The 20,310-nt window shown below is 39.9% G+C and overlaps 2 protein-coding genes across 4 annotated transcripts; one reads left to right on the top strand and one right to left on the bottom strand.

The window, feature by feature from the left end:
• The first annotated feature begins 252 nt into the window (after window positions 1-252).
• On the top strand, window positions 253-10,297 carry ubn1 (ubinuclein 1). Of its 2 annotated transcripts, none has more exons than XM_023284563.2 (14): window positions 253-427; window positions 1,824-2,093; window positions 3,858-3,962; window positions 4,109-4,207; window positions 4,315-4,455; window positions 4,588-4,679; window positions 4,801-5,386; window positions 5,507-5,577; window positions 7,287-7,335; window positions 7,443-7,564; window positions 8,474-8,554; window positions 8,697-8,840; window positions 8,945-8,995; window positions 9,122-10,297. In XM_023284563.2, the coding sequence occupies exons 2-14, from the start codon at window positions 1,866-1,868 to the stop codon at window positions 9,630-9,632; spliced, it is 2,280 nt and encodes a 759-aa protein (XP_023140331.2). In that variant the 5' UTR covers window positions 253-427; window positions 1,824-1,865; the 3' UTR covers window positions 9,633-10,297. The 2 variants fall into 2 exon arrangements, with proteins under 2 accessions (XP_023140331.2, XP_023140329.2); XM_023284561.2 differs by having other exon boundaries at window positions 254-427; window positions 7,206-7,335.
• Window positions 10,206-18,480, bottom strand: LOC111578002 (vascular cell adhesion protein 1-like). 2 transcript variants are annotated; one of them, XM_023284565.3, is made up of 7 exons: window positions 18,253-18,480; window positions 14,069-14,204; window positions 13,487-13,562; window positions 12,288-12,426; window positions 11,869-12,201; window positions 11,479-11,709; window positions 10,206-11,245 (listed from the first exon to the last, which is right to left on the bottom strand). In XM_023284565.3, exons 1-7 carry the CDS (start codon window positions 18,305-18,307, stop codon window positions 11,175-11,177), a joined length of 1,041 nt encoding a protein of 346 aa, XP_023140333.1. In that variant the 5' UTR covers window positions 18,308-18,480; the 3' UTR covers window positions 10,206-11,174. The 2 variants fall into 2 exon arrangements, with proteins under 2 accessions (XP_023140333.1, XP_023140332.1); XM_023284564.3 differs by having other exon boundaries at window positions 14,069-14,279; window positions 18,253-18,479.
• Window positions 18,481-20,310: the final 1,830 nt, after the last annotated feature.

A 20,310-nucleotide genomic window follows, 5' to 3' on the forward strand; every position in this document is an offset into this window, starting at 1 on the left:
ATAACTCCTCTCTCAGCGATTGTTTGACATTAAAGCATGGGCAACACGGGTGCTGTTCTGAAGTCATGTTCAAGGCGAGTTTGTCACGTGATGTTAGTTTTTCAATCAGTGTTTTAGCTGCAGAGCCACAGCTTGAAATGGCTCTGAAGTGAATGCTGGTTAACGCGGCCTACGGCGTTTCGTGGTTACGTTGCTGTCTCCCCAAGTTTATTAAGAAAGTCTTGTTCCATCATTCCGACGTACGTTTGCGAAGTTAGAACAAATTTAGCGCGGGAACTAGTTGGCGAGCGGAGCGGACGAATACGTCATCATGCGGCGCTTTGTTTACATCCGCCAGTTGTACGCCGCATTCGTTTGTGCTACCTTCGGTTTCTTCAGTTTGTGTTGTTTTTTGGAAACTTTTTGCCCTTCATTTTGACTCCCAAGGGTAAGTGAGACTGCTCTGATCGTTGATGGATTTATTATTATTATAGATTTTTTATTGTACAGTGTTTTTATGTCCTAGCTTATGATTTTACCACCATGTTAGCATAAGTGAGTGACATTTTGTGCATATGTGGGTTCCGACTTGTGGCGAAAATGTCGTTAGGTTCCGACCCCTTTAGTCTAAATGCACTGCGTTTCAGTCACTGTTTCATACTCCTTCCATTGTCTGATGAGAGGAACAGAAAAATATATAAAAGAGAAGAGCTTTACTGGGAATTCAGCTGTATTAAAATGAACCGCATGTGAGCACAGAGAGCAGGAGAGAAGAAAACGGACGTAAACACTGACTGAGATTAGATTAGAAACTGAAGCACAACAGTTGACACAAAAAAGCACAGTAACACACCCAGTCCTTGTTTTTTGGTTTCAGAGTTTCTGCCTTTTCTGAATGTTTTTCAGCTTTACAGTTTCCACAGACCTCTGACTTGTAACATTAGCCACATTTATCATATAACATGCTAACGCTAAGGGCTTTCATATTGTTGTGGGGACACTGCTATTAATGGTAAAAGTTATCCTCTGGTTCTTTACTTCCTCAGATGTTGGGAGTGCATGTAGACAATTGTGTTTCTTTGTTTATGGCTGAGATATGTTAGAGTTAGCAGAAGCAGCTCTAGAAAGTAAATACACCTGATAGACTGTGAGGCAGTTGAATGGCTTGTCTAGTGGAGAAGGGAACAAAAAAGGGGGATTTATGAGTTATAAGCAGTGTTGAAAAGATGTATCTTTATTTAATTCTTGGATGTGGAGAGTGAGGAAGATTCTCTGATGCTTTTGGGGAGTGAGTTCCAGTGGGAGCGGCAGTGGAGAAAGCCCTGTAAGCAAGGTCTGGTATTTGGCCAGTTTCAGTCTGTATTCTATGCATACATACTGAAACAGGGGGGAAAAAAAAAAGAAAAGAAAAGTCACCGTCTTGTAAAGCTATAAGAGGTCATCTAGCTGAGGGAGAGGAATATATGTCTTTATATTCTGTTGGCTTCTATTGAACACCTGCAAGTTTTCAAGACATACAAAACACAGTAAAAATGGATTTTCACCGCATGGGACCTTTAAGGATAGCAAGCAATTTTGCCAAAGTGAACTGTGTGAAAAAATGCAATCAACTCCATCAACAGAAAGTAACTGGGGCTCCAGCAGCTGTAATGTAACCTTTAAATATAACCTTTTCAGAGGCCAGCTGATGGCTAAGTTAGTCAATCCAGCCTAAAAGTGATGTAAACAGTTTTGTTAGTGACAATAATAAATAAAGGTAAAGGCATAAACATTGTTGGGTTGTTCATTATTGGCTGCACAGCTGAAGGATGCACACACCTGCATCCATTTGTTCCTCATTAAAGCCTCAGAACAGACGTGAGAAGCTGCTGCTGGTGTGACCTGAGATGGCTGAATCCAGGAGGGTCCAGCTGACCACTCTGAACCAGGATGTACCTCCATCCTCGGACAGTTCGGCTCCGGTGCATCTGTGTCCCTCCAGGACTCTGCAGGGGGAAGAGAAGCGCTCAGACCAGCCTGCTGACTCCAACACAGTCCGCCTCGTCCTCAACCTGTTTGATCCAGACGAGAAGAGCTTTCCAGAGTTCAGCTACAGTCAGCTTATTGATGCCAAGGTGGGGTTTTATCCTGACTGTTTCTGGAAACTTGGAGCTTTTTTTTATAGGCCATGTGGTGTAAAACATTAAAAATGTGTCTTTGTTAATGTAAAAAAAAACATTGAAAGGGCTAATGATTGCACTTTAAGCACTTGAAGCAGGGATAGTACAGAGTAAAGCAGGATAAGAAGTTCACCATGAATCCCCTCCTGATCACTAGATATTGTCAATTTCTCATTTCAGGTCTAGAATTGAATGGATGATCTTTAAAAATGACAGTGAAATCATTTAACTGCTCTGAGGAAATCTAAAGTATTTTTGAGTTAGGTTGCTGTAACATTTAAACAGCAATTTACAAAATATGAGTTTTATTTTATTCTTTTGTATTAAATGCGAACATAAGAGAGACAGGAAGGGTTAACAATGCATTGAAACTAGCAAAAAAAAAAAAAACGTAAAAATGTGAAGCTATTAGTTGTAGAGGAAGATGCAGACCTGATGTGGGGTATCAGTGATATTATAGTTTTCACTACTCAGGCATAGAGTCCTGATGAATGAATGGCACCCTTCTCTGATACAGTAACATACAACCTAACAACATATGTTTGTTTTATTAAAAAAGAATAATAATTTAGCATGAATTCTCAAAACTCTGTAGGGTCTAAGGCCCACAAATGTTAGACTTTTAACCTCATAGCTACACCATTTTCAAGATGTAAGCTAACTGTGCTCTAGTCAAAGTAAGGCCATCCCACTTTCTTTCCATGTTCAGCCCCTGTTCCACAGTAAGTGCAGCTGATCCTGACCAGTGGTTCTCCGGCTATCTGGCTTCAGATGGTTTTCAGCTGTACTCATAGGTAAAGGTGTACTTTGCAACAAAAACATTTAAAAACCACTGAGCTCGACCAGGGTTGCCAACTTTTAGCTACCAGCTGCAGTGAAATTGTTTTATTTTTATAGGTTATTAATGCTATTTTTTAAAAATTATAAGTTTGTTCATTAGTAATTCAGTTGAGCAACTATTTCAAGGTGTCTGTATAGATTCTCAGTCAACCAGGTCATTGCAATCCATAGAAATTCAATAAAAGCAACTGGACTTCTTTTTTTTGTTCATAAAGATGTTTCACCTCTAATCCAGGAGGCTTCTTCAGTTCTGAACTGTGAGGTAAAACGTCTTCAGGAATTAAAAATTCATTGTTTATTTATAGATAAATGCTAATCAGCGCTAATCTGCTGCACTCTAACCTTGCACTAAATCCACAAACTGACTTCACTGAATCTATCTGGAATATGGTTTGGGCTCCTTCCTTGAAAGTAGGCGTTCTTAATGTTTTTAAAATGTATTTATTTTCAACAGGTCCCCCCAGTTGTAGATGTCAGTATTATTTTAAAAGCCTCTTTTCAAAGCTTCTTTATAAGGAAATGTGCTTTTCTAGTTTTCTTGCTGGTCTTTTTTTTTCTCTCTTTATCCCTGGTTTTATTTTTAGTATTGATTTTAACTTATATTTTACTTGTCTTCTGCTTCCCCTTTTACTTTTAATAAACATGTTATTTGTCATCATGGCTTCCATTCGTATATATGTATCAAAGGGTAATTCTTCTTTGGCTGTTGGCTGGTACTGTGACTCGGTGCTCAGGCAATGCAAGCTGAGATGGGCCTTAATAAGTTAGCTTTGTGTTTATACTAAGTTAAATGTGACTATAAGACAAAATACAGGTCTGTTTTTTTAATTTTTGTGCATTATCTGTGATTGATATGGGACTATTTTTATATATTTTTAGATCAATCAAACCAAAGATGAAGTTCCTCTGAGCAGACTTGAAAAGGAAAAAAAGAGAGAAAATGATGAAGTTGCTGCCATCGCAAGAAAGCTAGAGAGAAAATATGTGAGTAGTTTTTCTGCAAACCTACGTATGTAATCGTTATTATCTTCTAAGACGTTTGAATTGAATTGTAAGAAATCTGTTTGACCAAAATGGCTTGGCCAGTATGTCATCTGGAAGTGATGATAAGTTGCATTTTCTTAATGCAGGGTGCCAAGCCTAAGAAGACAAAGGACCGCATTCAGGACTTAATCGATATTGGATATGGTTATGATGAAGAGGATTCTTTTATCGACAACTCTGAGGCTGTGAGTCAGTCTTAAGGCAGACATGAGACTTTAGAGGTCCAGTAAGTTTTAAAATTGCTAAAATCTCTTGTAATCATATTGTAAAATCCCTTCTGTCTGGTCTCCAGTATGATGAGTTTGTGCCGGCCTCCATCACAACCAAATTTGGAGGATTCTATGTGAATTCAGGCGTGCTGCAGTTCCGCCAGGCTTCTGACACTGAAACTGACGACCTCACAGCGGAGGGCAAAACACTTGTACTCACAAAAGTAAGTGTTGCATCCCCAAAACATCAGCATGTTTTGCCAAATTTGGAGAATAGATTTGAGTGCAACAAGGTTTCATTTCTTCAATAAGTTTATGATGATTAAACCTCTGGATTGTTTCTAACAAACTGTTAGAAACGTAAACTCAGTGGAGGAGAGGATAAGTTAAAGAAGAAGCCGTGCGGAGCAGGTGAAGAGAAGAAAAGCGATATAGATCCTCGGTTAAGGTGAGGCTGACCGAAATAATTTTACCTCTTGTTTAGAAACCACTTTGACACCTCTGCTGGAACCGTTCACTTGATGATTGTTTAAATGATTCTCTTATAAGCATGACGTGTTTCTCTTCAGCACTATGTCCACAGTCAGGCCTGATAATGACATAAAGATCAAAAAGAAGAAAAAGGCTGCTAAGACACTGAGTGTCACCAGCATGCTGAAAAAGTTTCAAAAAGAAAAGGAAAGAGAACGACAGAAGATGGAGAAAGCAAATCAGAAGGCATCTGGGATGATGGGTGCAACCACCGTCCCCGTGTTCCCGGCAGATGCAGCGGGAGGTGGAGGCTCAGGGCAGACCGACCCTCTCCTCAGTTTGATTGGTTCAGCCAGTGACCATACACTCATCCAAGCAGCCAGCACATTGGATTTTGAGATTGATTTGGACTCTTTATTAGATGTGAGTGAAGAAACTTCATCACCACAGTCCCTTTCTCAACCTGCCACTGAAGCACAGCTAATCCAGACCAAAGCAGATGATCAGCTCAGCGTTATTTCTGATGCTAAAGCGAAGACTTCAAACACAAACTCTCAGTTGAAACCTCATCCAGAGCAAATCCATCTTCTGTCAGAAGTTAGTTCTGCATCACCACACCAGTGTGTCCCCCTGCCAGAGGGACTCCCTCCAGGACTAGAAGAAAGTATTAGAAAACTCACAATGGTAAGGTTTTATTTGAATATGTTATGTTTTTAATATATTTGTACACATTTCGATAGACTGGATGGTTGTTAACGGACCAAAGCAGGAGGGATTCACAAATAGCGTTTGCTACTTTTCCAGGCTGCCAAGACATCAGAGGGAGAGTCAAAACTCAAGTTCTTCAACCCAGATATCAACTCGATTCTCCTAGAGTGAGTTATCCCACAACACCAAGGCAGTACTGCTGCAGTTTGTCTTGAACCAGGATTCTGGACTGGAAACATTCCCAGTTTTGACAGCAGAATCTACTTGTAACATTGTTCCTGTTAAAAGTTCCTGGTGTAGGTTCAGTAAGATTTAGTGGCCAACTCTGTTTCAATGACTGGTTGTTTAACATTGCAAAAAGATTGTTGGCAATGGTTAGTTTAGCCTGCTTTATGTTTTTAGCCATGGCAGCGGTGTTAGTTGTAGTGATGGCAACGTCTGTCTGCTGGTTGGTCGACCACTTTGGATGGATGGTCATGAAGTACCATGCAAATATTCATTGTTTTTGGATGATTCATCATATTGACGTTTGTGTTGCTCGTTTCTTCTTGCACCACCATGAGGGATGAATTCTAATAATTTTGGTGATCTGTTTTGATCTAGTGTCACCATCAAGTCAGAATCACTGACTGTAGATAAAAATGGATGAACCCTCCACGATGTCACCCATATGTTATTCAGCATTGGTTTTGAATTAGTCTGACTCTTCCATCTCCATCTTTACTCCTACTATGCTACGTCCTACTATTTATTTTCTTTGAACCTCCGTTTTAATGACGGTGCTCGGTTATCTGCTAATGTTCCAAAGCAACTTGCCATCCTTCTGAGAGAAGACTGAAGCCACATACTTGCTTAGCTCTGTCCAAGATGGTTGTGATTGGTTTAAAGAAATTTAAACAAGGCAGAGTGTTTTTGTTCCTCTAAACAGAATGCTAGTGAGGTGCAGCCAAACCACTGTGTTTGGCTAAGTGAGACTAGACTACTTCTAATGTCTGCCTAATCCAAAAATGAGCAAAGAGGTAAAACTGAAGCCGGCCGTGCAAATGTCTGAGCCATGGACTGTCCTATGACCTGTCACTCAAACTGGCCATGCCCTTAATTATGTACAACTTTAAGCCTTACCACATTTTAAACAAGTGAGATACATAGAAAATTCACCCCCATGTAGTTGTCATGAACAAACAGATTAGCTATAGAGACTGATACAGTTTTTTCTCCAGGTTGTGAACACTAATTGTTGCTATAATTTTTTTAACATTGGAGTCTGAGGATTTGCTCATTTTTGGAGCTAGCTTCAAGTGGACATTTGAACATCTGCATGCTGTTTCTGGCATTTTCACTTTGGCTTTATTTTTCAGCCCAGGAGGGTGGTACTTTGTCTAAAATTATCCAACACTTTTGTTGTAATTAAATACCTGCAAAGTTGGCCTTTCCATCAGCTGAGGGCTGCTTGACCCAGTTCCGCATGTTTACACACTAAACTAAGACGGTGAACACAAACATTAAGCCTCAGCATGTTGGTGTCATTGTGAGGATGTTGGCAAACTGTTAGTCTTTATGTAAATGCAGCCTCACAGAGCCAATAGCATCTAAACCAATATAAACATAACAATCCCACCTTTGACATAGGGAAAATGAAATGTTTATTATAAGATACGATCATGTACACACTCGTTTTGACTCCACTGACCTCAAGGACACCTTAAATGGATTTTGGATTAAATGGAGAACCGTCTGATTATCTGTTCCACCCTCTGTGACGTTGCATTGTTCAGCTCTGACTGTGTTGGTCCAGTATTGAGTTGCAGTGTCGGGAGCAGGGGGGTCAGCTGCGCTCCAAAGTGTACACACACCTGTCATCCTTCCTGCCCTGCAGCAGAGATACACTCCTCAAACGTGTGAAGAAACTGTTCATCGCACACGCGGTGAGTCTGTTCTGGGTTTCGGTTGTACTTCTGTTGCAGGCTGTGTGGCTAGTTCAAGTCTGATGTGTGCATGTGACTGGCTTCTTGAATTTGCCTACAATAACAAGGAGCCCCCTGCTGTGGAAGATCCAGTGCAGAAACTGAATGAGGCCATTGGAAGATCTATGCCAGAGCAGATTGCTTGTTTCCATCAAATCTGCCAAGCGTATGAACAAACCAAGGCTGCGAAGTAAGTTCATCCGCATTTAGTGATGGGTTTAAAAATAGATCAGTCTCTACTGTACTTTTTGATCCATTCAGTTGGTGTGATTTATTCCTGAAAATTTCACTTAAAAATAATGATCAATAGAGCAAATTATTGTCCCGAAACTAATTTAATTAAACTTGTCAGTCATATTGAGTATAACTGTATTAAAGGTGTACCAACTTTAACTTAAGACATGATGGAAACCTGATGGAGTAATTGCACTACATTTAAAGACTATGTATACCAAAAACACCCACCTGCAGGAGATCAGCAAAAGATGGCATTTTTATTGAATTTTTTTCTCTGAATGTAAAATTAGCTGACGGATCTTAAATAAAAACAAGTGACGGCACACATTTAGGTCCCATCCTGAGGTTTATCTGGAGAAAAGCTTCAGTATCATAAAGTATCAGTGATGTCATTAGAAATGTTATTCAGTTGCCCGATATCGCACAAGACAGGAAGCATTGTTTACATGAACATTTGATTAAATGCCTCTACAGGGTATGCCATAAGTTTCCATACATAGGAAAAATCAACATTTTATGTTGGACAACCGTTTTTATTTCTATAATGTGCTCTATATGATTACCATTGTTTCGAAAACACATATTAATATGTGTTTTCTACTGCTGATGAACTTGTATTAACACAGTTAAAGTTATGTTTGTAATGGCGTTGGTGGTACGTTCCTGGAGATGATTTATATCTCATATCTTCACCATGGCCTTCAAGTGCCCCCAAAGATAGCGTCAGGGAATCTGAAACATAAAAAAATCTGCATTATACATTTTCCTATGTATGGAAACTCATGGCCCACCCTGTATTTTGATTTGGGCTCATTAGAATTAGGTTATTTCTTTCTTTTTCTGAACTCCTTTATCATGACAGGACAACAGAAGAGGACAATGTGGAGGAGAAAGGTGGGAAAAGAGGTCCCAGGAAGTTGTTCAAATGGAATGAGGATATCAGGTCAGATGTAATGAAAACTTGAAGACTGTTTAAAATGTTTCTGTATTTCATTTTTGAAATGAATTAAGCTTTGCTGGTCTATGAAAACAGGGATGGTAAGAGATTTTTACTTTTTGAAAATTTCATACTTTCTCTCTTGCAGGGAATGTTTGGGTCACGTGTTGAAAGAAAAAGTGGACAAATATAAAAAGGAAAGAAAGGAGGGCGTGGAGATGGAGGACTACCTCAAGAAATTTTTAGACAATGAGGTTAAACCACTATGGCCAAAAGGGTGGATGCAGTCCAGGTATGCCACCATAAACATAAAACCCCAACTTTTATGCTTTTAAAAGTATTACTTCACCTAACTGTACCTGTTGACACACAGCATGTTGACTTTTCTTGTTTCAGAGTGCTGACAAGGGAGAGCAAGAAAATGTTACGTGGCTTCACGTCCTTACCGTGAGTGCAATAATGAGTAGAGCTCCAGCTACAATTTATTACAGGCATACATTTCTACACGCAGTAAAAACGTTCTTAAAAATCAGTTCACTAACATTGTAATCTTGATCTTCCACGTGTGCTCAGGCGAGAAAAGGCCAAGTCTGAGAAGAGGCAGTCCTCCATCAACAGTGCTTCCACTTTATCAGACGGCTGCCACAGTCTTCAGGGAGCTTTATCACTCTCAGGGCAACCCAGCCGAGGAACACATCAAGTCTTCATTGGAGACTTAAATATCGCAAATTCTGTGCCACTTGGTGTTATTAAGAAGGATGGTTTAGCCACATCTGCTCCCACTCACTCACTACTGGATATCCTCGCAGATCAAGCACTGGCTCGAGAGCAACCTTTTACACTTCCCCAGGAGCTCCTAGCAGAAGCTGTTGCAAAATACAGGCGTGCAGTTCAGCACTGGAGCTTCAGTGTGGACACCAAAAGTCCTCCTGTTCATCCTCCACCTCCTCAGTCCACCCCAGTCAGTTTCCCAGTGGGCAGAGTGCATCAGGTTGTTTTGCCTCAGCTGCTGCTGGCTGCAGACACCAGACATGTGGATGTTGATGAGGTGCAGATCATTTCTGATGACAGTTTAATAGAGTGAAGGCTCCCAACACAGACATACACAAAGTAAGTTTGTTTATTTTTGTTGCTAACCTTACTTTCATGTACTGAGTTTTTAATTTTATTCCAGGCAGCATTTGGCATGCTAGTTTACCTGATGTTTTTCTAATACACAAACATATTGAATGCTAGAAGATGCGTCGTAGATTCTAATAATTTGCTATGATGCCAGTAAAACAGATGTGATATTTCGTGACATGGTCCAGAAATTTTGTTCAGTAGAGAGATAGCCATATACTGATATTTGTCATCTTTTTAGATGGTATGCTGGAGATGGACTGAACACATAAGATTATTCTTGTCTTGGTAAAGTCAGCAGTGGTAAATGACTATCCAGTAAAAATTAGACGAATTGATCTGGTTGAACATTGATGATTAGGGGTTTGGTTTCCGCCTTCTCTGCTTTATTTACACGGGTGTAAATGGGATTAAAGCAAATGGAGTAATATTGGTGTAGAAGAAGTGGCACTTTGACCAATAAGCAGACAAATGGACTGCAGTCCAACCCTCTTGTTGGATTCAGACAGGACCCTCAGGACACCCAGTGAGTCACTTAATGTTTCAACAATGGATTGTATTTGAAAGGTTTTGTTTGAGATGTGAATGGTTCAGTTTGAATTAATAAATAATAAAGATTACACAACATACAGCCATTTCTTTGGTGCTTTCTCTCCACATGAGGCACAGCAACTGAACATTAATCTCACTGCGCTACCCACTCAAAGATTCCCTTTTCACATTTGTTCAGTCATTTACAGTTGAAATGGCCAAAACTTCACTTGAGCATTGACACTATTTATTCCGTACTACTGAAAGAATGCGTTTTAGTTTCTGTGTGAGCTCCAGCCAGCCGAATTGACATTTGCAAATTTAAAATACACTTTATGCTCACATCGTTCCCATCTTTACAGGTTTGACACTGTAATTATTGACCTGTGTTTGCAATTTTACGTGTTAAATTTCATTCCCCTTAATCATACTTTGTCCCAGCACAAACAGTTTAAAGCTATACAAGTCTAAATTAAGATGTACTGCTATTATGCAAGTTCTGTCTCAGCATTTAACATCGGAGAAACAAGACCTGGTGCTTTGCAATGTCCAAAAATGTAGCCAGAAAAATAAACATATGTACACAGCAAAGACATTAAACAGACAGTTCAGAGAAGTCCTATTTTTAAAAATAACCTCTGGAAGAAAACCTACCATGGCTGAATGAGTGAGCATTTAACTGTACAAGGCTAAAATGTACGTCCTACTAGAGCAGCTTTCAGTCGGGAAGATGTGAACTTTACCTTTTAGACAGTGTTACATAGAGACCAGTTTAATATTACAACCTGTACCTGGGCAGCAGTTCTCAAGAAGAGAGCTGCATCTGCTTTCAGTGAGCGCAAATAATGCACTAAAAGGCATTCAGATTCAAAACGATGAGCGACATAAAGCAGTGAGTCTTCCCTGACAAACAGGAGTGTATCCAAACAGCGTGGTAAGAAGGATCACAGATCACAACAGGCTTCTTTAGGTTTTACAACCAGTGAATCATCTGAGTTAGCAGGACAGCCAGCAAGAAATGTCCATTATAGCCGTTTGCGGTTCCTAGAAAGAGGAAATAATTTCATCAGTGTTCTTTTGCTTTCATGTTTTACTCCAGTTCCCTTTTCCTTATGTAAGATCAGGAACATTTCTTGAACTTAAGAAGACTTAGAACAATTACAAGTTTAGGTGTTTCTAATTAAAGCTTCTCAATAATAAAACAGTAGTTCAAAAATATTACGCTTTCACTGTTTTTGTTTGATTTGATAAAAATGCAGCGATCAGCATCAACCTACCGCTGCCAGCAAGGACCTCAACCTCCACTGTAAAGTTTTTTTGTCCAAGAAATCCTTTGGTCCAAACTGTGTATTTTCCAGCATGTGTTTTGCTTGAGAGAGTGGGTAAAACCACCACCCGCCCATCTCTGACCCATGTGACTGATGGTTGAGGGTTTCCAGTCACATCACATCTGAGAGTCTCTCCCTCTCTCACTTGCAGTTTTGTAGAGCAACTGAGCTCTGGACCAACTGAAAGAGAAGAAAAATCATAGGTATGAAGAAAAGTGCAGTTATTGTGTTTTATACAAGTAGAATGGAGACAAAATGTGGCTTATTGAAGAGGAAAGATGCAAGGAAACCCAACAAAGACAAACTTGAAATATGTAATGACAATGTAGATTGACTCACAGAGGACCATGGCACTGAGTTTTTGTGATGTCACCACTGGAGGATGCTGTGGTCCTTCAGGTCCCAGTTCTAGTCTCGCTTCACACCAGTACTGGGCTCCATTGTCTTCTTTAGTGGGGATGATGCCAAGAGTGAAGATCTCTGTGACTGGAGTCCTCTCTGTGGTGTTGTCGGACTGAACTTGACCCAGTGCTGTGTCTCCTCTATAGAATGTCACAATCAGGTTTTCAACTGGTGCAACATCTTGAACTGTGCACTGCAGAGTGTACTGACGGCCCTCAAGCATCGGCCCAGTGTGATTTATCAATCTGATGGACACTCTGTCAGGAGGCTCTGTGGACAAAGATTGACAGATCAACCACACAGAAAGGCTTGATGCATATTTTAAGAGGTTAGAATTGAGACAATTCTTAACTCACGGTAAATGATTACAGGGAGATCAATGTTGCACTGCCCTCCATGTTCAGATAGTGCATAGCATATTGGCTTGATGCCCCAGTCAGTCATTCTGTCCACACTCCAGACCAGAAAACGATCCGTAGTATGTTGAGGAGCTGCCTAAGGTAGCAAAAGGTCACAAATCATAAAGATATTGAGATTCTGTTAAAATGAAGACAATAAATGCAACAGGTTATCAGTGTCTCTGTGGTAGCAGGTCATTAGGTGTACCTTTACAGTGTTACCCAATGCAGCAGCTCCACAATAAAACCTATCTATGCTGGTCTTTTGGGTGTGGTCCTGAAGAAGGCCCCTTTTACAAAGGCTTTTCAGTGTTTACATGAGTAACAATGGAAAGAGTAACTCTGAGAAATGGCCATGGTGGTTTTTATTTGAATCCTTTATTGGACTAGTTAGCTGGTTGTCAACAACATACAGTACATCATCATTCTGTATCAGTGGATATGCAGCTTTAGGACTTTGACACTGTGCTGATGACAGGAAAGAAGCTGTCAGGTGACCACCATGAGGTGATGCTGTGACTCAAGTAAAAGGTCAGACTGCAGCAACAACCCAGCAAACCCAAACATGATGACACTGAACTAGGATCCATTCTAGACATGGCTGCATGGACAAGTGGCCTGAAAGTCATTGATCAGTCTGTTGCATTCTAAGAACCCACTGGTAGGCACAGAGTGAAAGAGGTCTTCTAGCCGATGAAGCTCAGGATTGGTACATTAGCTATTAAAAAGGGACTCTTGAATCATACTCCAGAGGGACTGCAGCTTCTATAGATGTGAAACTCAACTGTGGGAGGAGTTCAGGGAGACCATAGGGAAGAAGTTTTAGTTGCCCTGAAAAAGGTTCGGACAAACAATAAGACAGTCCAGGAAGGGAGGTCCACGGCTTCCCTAGAGGTCCTTCTGCACGTACCTGGGAGGAGACCTGGGGCAGATCCAGAACATACTGGACAGACTATATAATCTATAAGAGCTGTTTGCACATCGTCCCCATGGAACCTGATAGAGCTTGAGTAAGGGATACCTTTTATAGGGACTGTATTTTAATTTTGCAATGTTCTAATGGACAGTGGACATAAGCCTCTGATAATGGTTTTGTTTCTGTGTGTATAACATCCTAAAGTCATGAATTACAAAATAGATTCCGTTATTGTCATTACCAGTGAGACTTCCCAACCCAGAACAGGAAACCCCATCCTTGGAATAGAGCAGTTAGCTTCGACGGGATCCCCAAACCTGACAGGAGAGTTTAAACACAGTTAGTTGTCACTAATCTTCTTTCAGACATGGGGCTCTTCACATTAATTTCACGATAATTTAGCGTGCCAGCCACGTATTTGAATAAGCGACCTGGTCACTTTTTTTTAATAATGTGACCAAGTCTAACCTAGCAATGACCTCGATCTGTTTATTTCAAGAAGAAACAGATCTGAATGGATGCAGTCACACTGAAGTACAGGTATCAACATCACTGTAGGACAATTTCAGATATTTTTCACACTTATCAATGTTGGGCTAGCGTGCAGAGCTCTCAGGGGATTTTTTTTGTCCGCAAGTTTACACATTGCTATACAATTCCCTGGAACTCTCTATCATTCAGCATTTGTTGCATATACTGTATATCATGTTTCTATGGGAGACGCATGACAATATGTTTTTTTCACTTGTTTAGTTGAACAGACCCCTTTAATCATTGAGCAACCACGTTTCCCTGAAATAGTGACCCATCAGGGCCACCTTACCTGACCACCAGAGTGGAGGGTGACATCGTCAAAGGGCAGCGGAGTATTTCTGTTGGCTCTCCAGAGTTGCTGATGAAGGGAGGGATGTGGGATGGGACACTCAGAGAGGGGGAAGGTAGAAACGGGAGGACAGTTGCTGAGGGAGAGGGAGGGGAAATTTGTGATGGAAGAGTTGGAGAAGGAGTGTAAATGGAAACAGGGGATGAGGTAGCTGAGGTCGAGGGAGTGGGAGAGGAAACAAGACACAATTAGTCATTTATGAGTAAAACCTACTGTAAATATATCTTTAAGGCTCCCTCCTAACTATTGTGAATTGAAGGAATTTAACCAGGAATACTCAGAACAGATGGGTATTTTTCTCATTTTAGTCTCTTCGATCTTCTAGAATTTAGCGTCTCTTCTTACATGAATGAATTTTCTCCTCTTTTTCTCTTTTTTTCTTTCTCTTCATAGTTTCCCTATATTGTTTTCTTGTACATGTAAATGATTTTGGAATATTGTGATAATTGAGTCCATTTTTAGATTTTCTGCAGTGTCTTCATCTGCTTTCTACTTTAGGCTACATCAGGATGTGTAATGTTGTGATGCTTTTATAACCTAAGCATCCCATGAAGGAACTACTAAAAAAATGTAAACTGTACATTTTCTATAATATATACCTTTATTTTTATCATCTCTTGTTATGCATTGTTGGAAAACATTGACCTTAATTTGAGTACATCTTGGGAGGTGTTTACCAGAATGTGCCAAGTGAAAAAGGATTCAGTCCACTGAATTCCATCCATCCATTATCTATACACCGCTTAATCCTCACTAGGGTCATGGGGGGGCTGGAGTCTATCCCAGCTGACTCGGGCGAAGGCAGGGGACACCCTAGACAGGTCACCAGTCTGTCGCAGGGCTACATATATAGACAAACAAGCACTCACACATTCACACCTACGGGCAATTTAGAATGATCAATTAACCTCAGCATATTTTTGGACTGTGGGAGGAAGCCGGAGTACCCGGAGAAAACCCACGCATGCACAGGGAGAACATGCAAACTCCATGCAGAAAGATCCCGGGAAAGCCGGGACGCGAACCAGGGACCTTCTTGCTGCAAGGCGAAAGTGCTAACCACTACGCCACTGTGCAGCCCTCCACTGAATTCATTTATGCCAATTTTAGCAGCAACAACTACAACCAAGATATTCCTACTGCATAAAATAGCTGCACTTCAGTTCACGACTGATGACCTGAACAGGGTTTTCTGGTAGAGTTGAGTTTCTGTTTCCCTCAGTTAAGGCAGGTCACTCTGAAGCAGCAAACAATCTCCACAACATCACACTGCCACCTCTAGGCTAAACTATGATGTTCTTAATGTGGAATTCTGTGTTTGGTTTACAGCACATGTAACACGACCCATGTCTTCCCAACAGTCTAACTCCTGACTCATCAGTCAATAGAACATCCTCTGGAAAGGCTGGAGAGTGATGAAGGTGCTCTTGTAGTTGGCAGTGTTGTTCAGATGGAGTGGATTCATGAAAATTGACGTTTAGAGAGGACTTCGGTTTGTTAAACGTTTTCCTTGGATAGTTTGTGACTTCTTTGTTAAGTTGTTTCTGTGCTCAAGCCCTACTGTTGTCCTCATTTACGGGCACCAAAAATATTGTTTCCTTGTCTGAAAAAAATCCAAAAATTCAGCAAAAAAATTCCCCAAATTTCTGAAAATTTGCAAAACCTTCAGTAAGAAAATTCCAATAATTCCTTAAAAGTTTCCCGTAAAGGTTTTATTTAATTAAAAAAAAAAAAAAATTGGCAAGAAAATTCTTGTAAATATTTTCAAAAAATGAGTAGAAATCTTCCCAAAAAAGTCCTAAAAATACCTAAAGTGATTACATATGTATCAGTAAAACTTCTAATATTTTCTTTAAGAACATTCACTAAAAAATCAACCAAAATCCAGTGAGTTTCAAAGATTTCCCCAAAATGTTGAAAATGTGGACATCAGAAGTTTCACTGTGAAATAAATTTTTTTTGTCCACATTTTCAAACTTTAAGACAGGTCAATTTTGACCCGCAGGACGACACGAGGGCTAGTAGGACTTTTGAAAGATCTGGCACTTCTGGGAAGGTTGACTATTATTTACTATATAAGTCTTCCCTATTCTTATATATTTGCTCCCTACAAAGTCCTGGAGGTTTAATTCCAATTTATACTTGCTGCATCTATGAGTGTGTGGCATAAATTTAGTCATCTTCCAAAGTATTCAAGACTCATGCAGACCTCTCTTCAGATGTCCATGTGTAGCCCAAAATTTGCATCCACAAAGCAACTACACTACAAGGTCAGTAGTGCACATGCTAGAGAATATTGTGCATTTGTGAACACGTAGATGCTGATCTACTGTGCATTTATGGAATGGTCTTCCAAGCAGGCTCAAAGTACACCACAAAGTAGTATAAGGCCTTGATTATGCTCCCTTACAGATGCACATCATAGTTTTTACTATTCTGTTTTTCTACACCACAGAAGTCTGCTTGGAGAACTTCTGAGCATGTGCACCATTTTAGCATAGTTTTCGCTTGAACTTCTCCTGTGGACGTCTATGTTCAGCCCAGTCTTTAGATGTAGAGACTTACGGGACAAATCCTTTTTCACACAGGCTCAGCTGATATTAGATAACTTCTTTACTACAGTACTTAGTTATCATTTACAACTTGTATTCATGTTTTCTCGAGTTATCTTCACTTTACATTAAATATTAACATCTTACACAGTTTAATATATAATACACACAAAAACAGAGGAAACCAGAAGAGGTTCCAATAGGTTTACGCAGCTCCGTACATTCACAGTAGCACTAGTCCTACAGAAACGAAATGATGAAAACAATGATTAGCATCTGTGATATTTATGTTGGCGCTGTACGCTGTATGACCTCATGAGTCATTTTCTCCCAACTTTACATAATACAGGCAAGGGTCAGTTGAATTTTGCCATCTCGTAAAATAATACTCTTTTTAGCTGATCTATTGTGAACCATTGTTTCATCGCGCAGTGAATACACCCAGTGTGTTCCTCTGAGGAAGGAAGGACACCCTGCCCAAGTCAGAAGAACTCGCTCCTCTTTTCAATTGACCATTGTTCCACCGAATCCTGAGGTTGTTCTCCTGCCTATCAGATGATCTCACTTACGCTGGGCATGCCGGCTGTCAGAATTTATAGTTATGTTTCCCACATGCTACTCAGCAAAAGGGGTGGAATAGGACAATGGGCAGTTCTGTTTACACCATACAGTACAGAGCTAAATACCTCCAGAAATCCTGATTGACATCTTTATTTCCTGATTCACAGAATTCAGTGATGGAGGAAGCACTGACATCCACAACTCAAGTACAGGTAACGTATTATAATGTCTGCATCCTAATTTCTGTCTAAGGGTATGAGGTTAGGTGTAAGTAAAACTCATAAGTTAAGCACACGATGCACAGAATGGACTTTTGCTGAGGTTAGTATTATTGTGTATTATATTTTTGAATTACTATTATTGATTCATTAACATGTAACCAATTTTACCTGTAGCATGTTCAGTCCTCTATAACAACACATCATAGTTTTAAGATGATTTATTTTGTATGATTTTCAAAAAATCTGCACAATAAATAATCAGTAAAAGCTGTAATATTTCTCTACAAGATGTGAAGAAGTACAAGTATAGAGTTCTATAAAATGTAAATGCTTGAGTAAACTACAACTACCTGTAAAATAGGTTGTACTTGAGTAACTGTATTTACTTTGAAACAGTTTCTGTTATAATCAGTATTTACATGCATATACTGGTTACACCATGTATGTACTAGTAATTAAATGTCATTTTATTTTCCTCCTATTCAGTAAATTTTACTTGGAGTCCACAACCACAAATCATAAATTTGCCTCAGAGGACTTTACAAACTAAAACAGTGTATCCATAGATTCACAATCCCTGCTAGTGTCTTGATTTTACCTCTTTAGTCCACTGAAATGTATACCATAATACAAACAGAGAGATCAACAAAACCTGTCAGCTCTCAGTAACTTCAAAAGCCAAAAAAAAATTTTTAAATTTCCACTCTGTATTGTCTGACTGTTTCTACACTGAGCTTTTCTATCTTATTAGACCTGCCCATAGCTCTCATCCCGCTGTAATTTCTCTCACCTGAGCCAAAGAAGCGAACCAGCACAAGTGTGATTGGCCATCCAGGAGCACACATCTTTGGTTATTTTCCTTCTCTCAGAATATCAGCTTCTGAAATGACGTTTCTATCGGGCACACGTCGATAGCTGTGTGATGCTGTCAGCGACTCGGCCTGAGACTTCTGAGAAAATAGTGGGAGCTTGAGGTTTTTATGGAGGCGTGGGTGTGTGCCTGTTCTGCTTTGGTGTGTCTGAAGCTGATGATCAGGCAGTTCCTTTGCTTTGGCCTCTCAAACCCACCATGGGCGTTCTCTGTTGGTATATCAAGGGAGGAAGGAAGGGAGGGTCAAGAATAATGCAGTGTAGTGCTGCAGTGTAGAGGGCAAGAATAAACGCACGTGTGTGTGTGTGTGTGTGTGTGTGTGTGTGTGTGTGTGTGTGTGTGTGTGTGTGTGTGTGTGTGTGTGTGTGTGTGTGTGTGTGTGTGAGCACTTACACAGAAATGGGTGCTGTAGAGCTTCTGAGAATGCAAAAAAGTTGAAACAAAGTTAAAGTATTAAGAGGAAAAAAACAGAAAAAAAACACCAGTGTAATGAAGCTGTTTTTTTCTTTTCTCACCTCCACCATGCTTTTAAAAAACCTGCGTATCATTGCTTTTGCCTCGCTATATCCATTCACAGCTCCCCTTAAAGCTGCTGTAATCTACATTTTTCTTTTACACTGGAAAACATCGATGTGAATGTGAAGGACGTCATCAGCAGTGACAACTCCACAAAGAATCATCACCTTACAGTTTTTCTTGGCTCAGCAGAACATATTTGGATTTACACCCTGCTACTGTTTTGGTTTGAGTCATTGTATGCTAAATTCCCAGTGTCAGCAGGCAAATAACATTAGTGAGTAGCTGATTAACACAGTGGGGCATTAAAAGTAGGGGTAGATGGTATTGTTTTTATGTAACTGGGCAAAAATTCTTCACTAAACTTTCATTTCTGAGAGGGAACTACAGGCCCATTTAGAGAGGCACTCCAATCTGTTTATCTGAATGTGTCGACTTTGTGTCTGAATGCACACCCTGATCAGTTTTCTACGAAAGTTTCACCAGCAATCCTATTAGTTCCAATCAAGGAACATTTCAATATGACTTTGAACACGACAAACGTCTGAACTGAACCGTCACATGAACACAAACACAAACACAAGCAACAGTGCTTCCAGTTGTGTGAAGTGATTAAGGAAGGATTTTTTTCTTCATTTCAGCAACAATATTCATCCAAAAACATCACAGAGGTGCTTAATATGCAGTTTCTGTACCATAATTCCAACAAATCTTTTTCACCTGCTTTGTTCTACAGTTTCAATTCAATTAGGCAACAAAACTGCCATAAAAGCAAAACTTTACTGTGATAAAAAAAAACAAAAAAAACAGCCACTAACAGCTTAGGTTAATGATACTCACCTAATAGAAATGTAATTTGATGTTTCACAACCTCCCACAAGAGGTTAACAGTTGCTTCAAGGAGTTTTTCTTCTTAGTTTATTAAATACCTGCAGCATCAAGTGGAACAACAGCACTGGTAACTTGATCTAATATAATAAACCATCCACATCATGGAGAACAGGTCAGTTCAGGCCAGGATCCTGACAAACAAACTGTGTAGGTGTTTGTCTTCACATCAGGCAGGTGAGCTGTCACCCACGTAGAATCACAGCTTAGTTTGTTGTTCCAGCTGCTTTTAGGGCCATTTCCTGTGAGTTTTTGTTGCCTGCAGCATCAGACAGCAGCCAGAATCATACGAGCATCTCCAAAGGGAGAGAGCTGCATGAATTCATGGACAGAATAACAGCAGTAGCTTCATTAATTAGTTATGAATTATCCCAGACATGGAGACTGTCTTGATGAGGCTCTGACAGGAAGATAAGTCACACAGTCACAGTTTATTATTTATTACATCATTTAATATATCATAACTGTCATCTGGTTGAGTCCTGAGCTTTCAGTTTCACTCTTTTATTATAAATAAACTAGTTATTTGAACACTTTGATAAGCGACTATTAGTTTTGATTAGATTATTTGTT

The sequence above is a fragment of the Amphiprion ocellaris genome, chromosome 4, assembly GCF_022539595.1.
Source record: "Amphiprion ocellaris isolate individual 3 ecotype Okinawa chromosome 4, ASM2253959v1, whole genome shotgun sequence".
Taxonomy (NCBI): Eukaryota; Metazoa; Chordata; class Actinopteri; family Pomacentridae; genus Amphiprion; species Amphiprion ocellaris.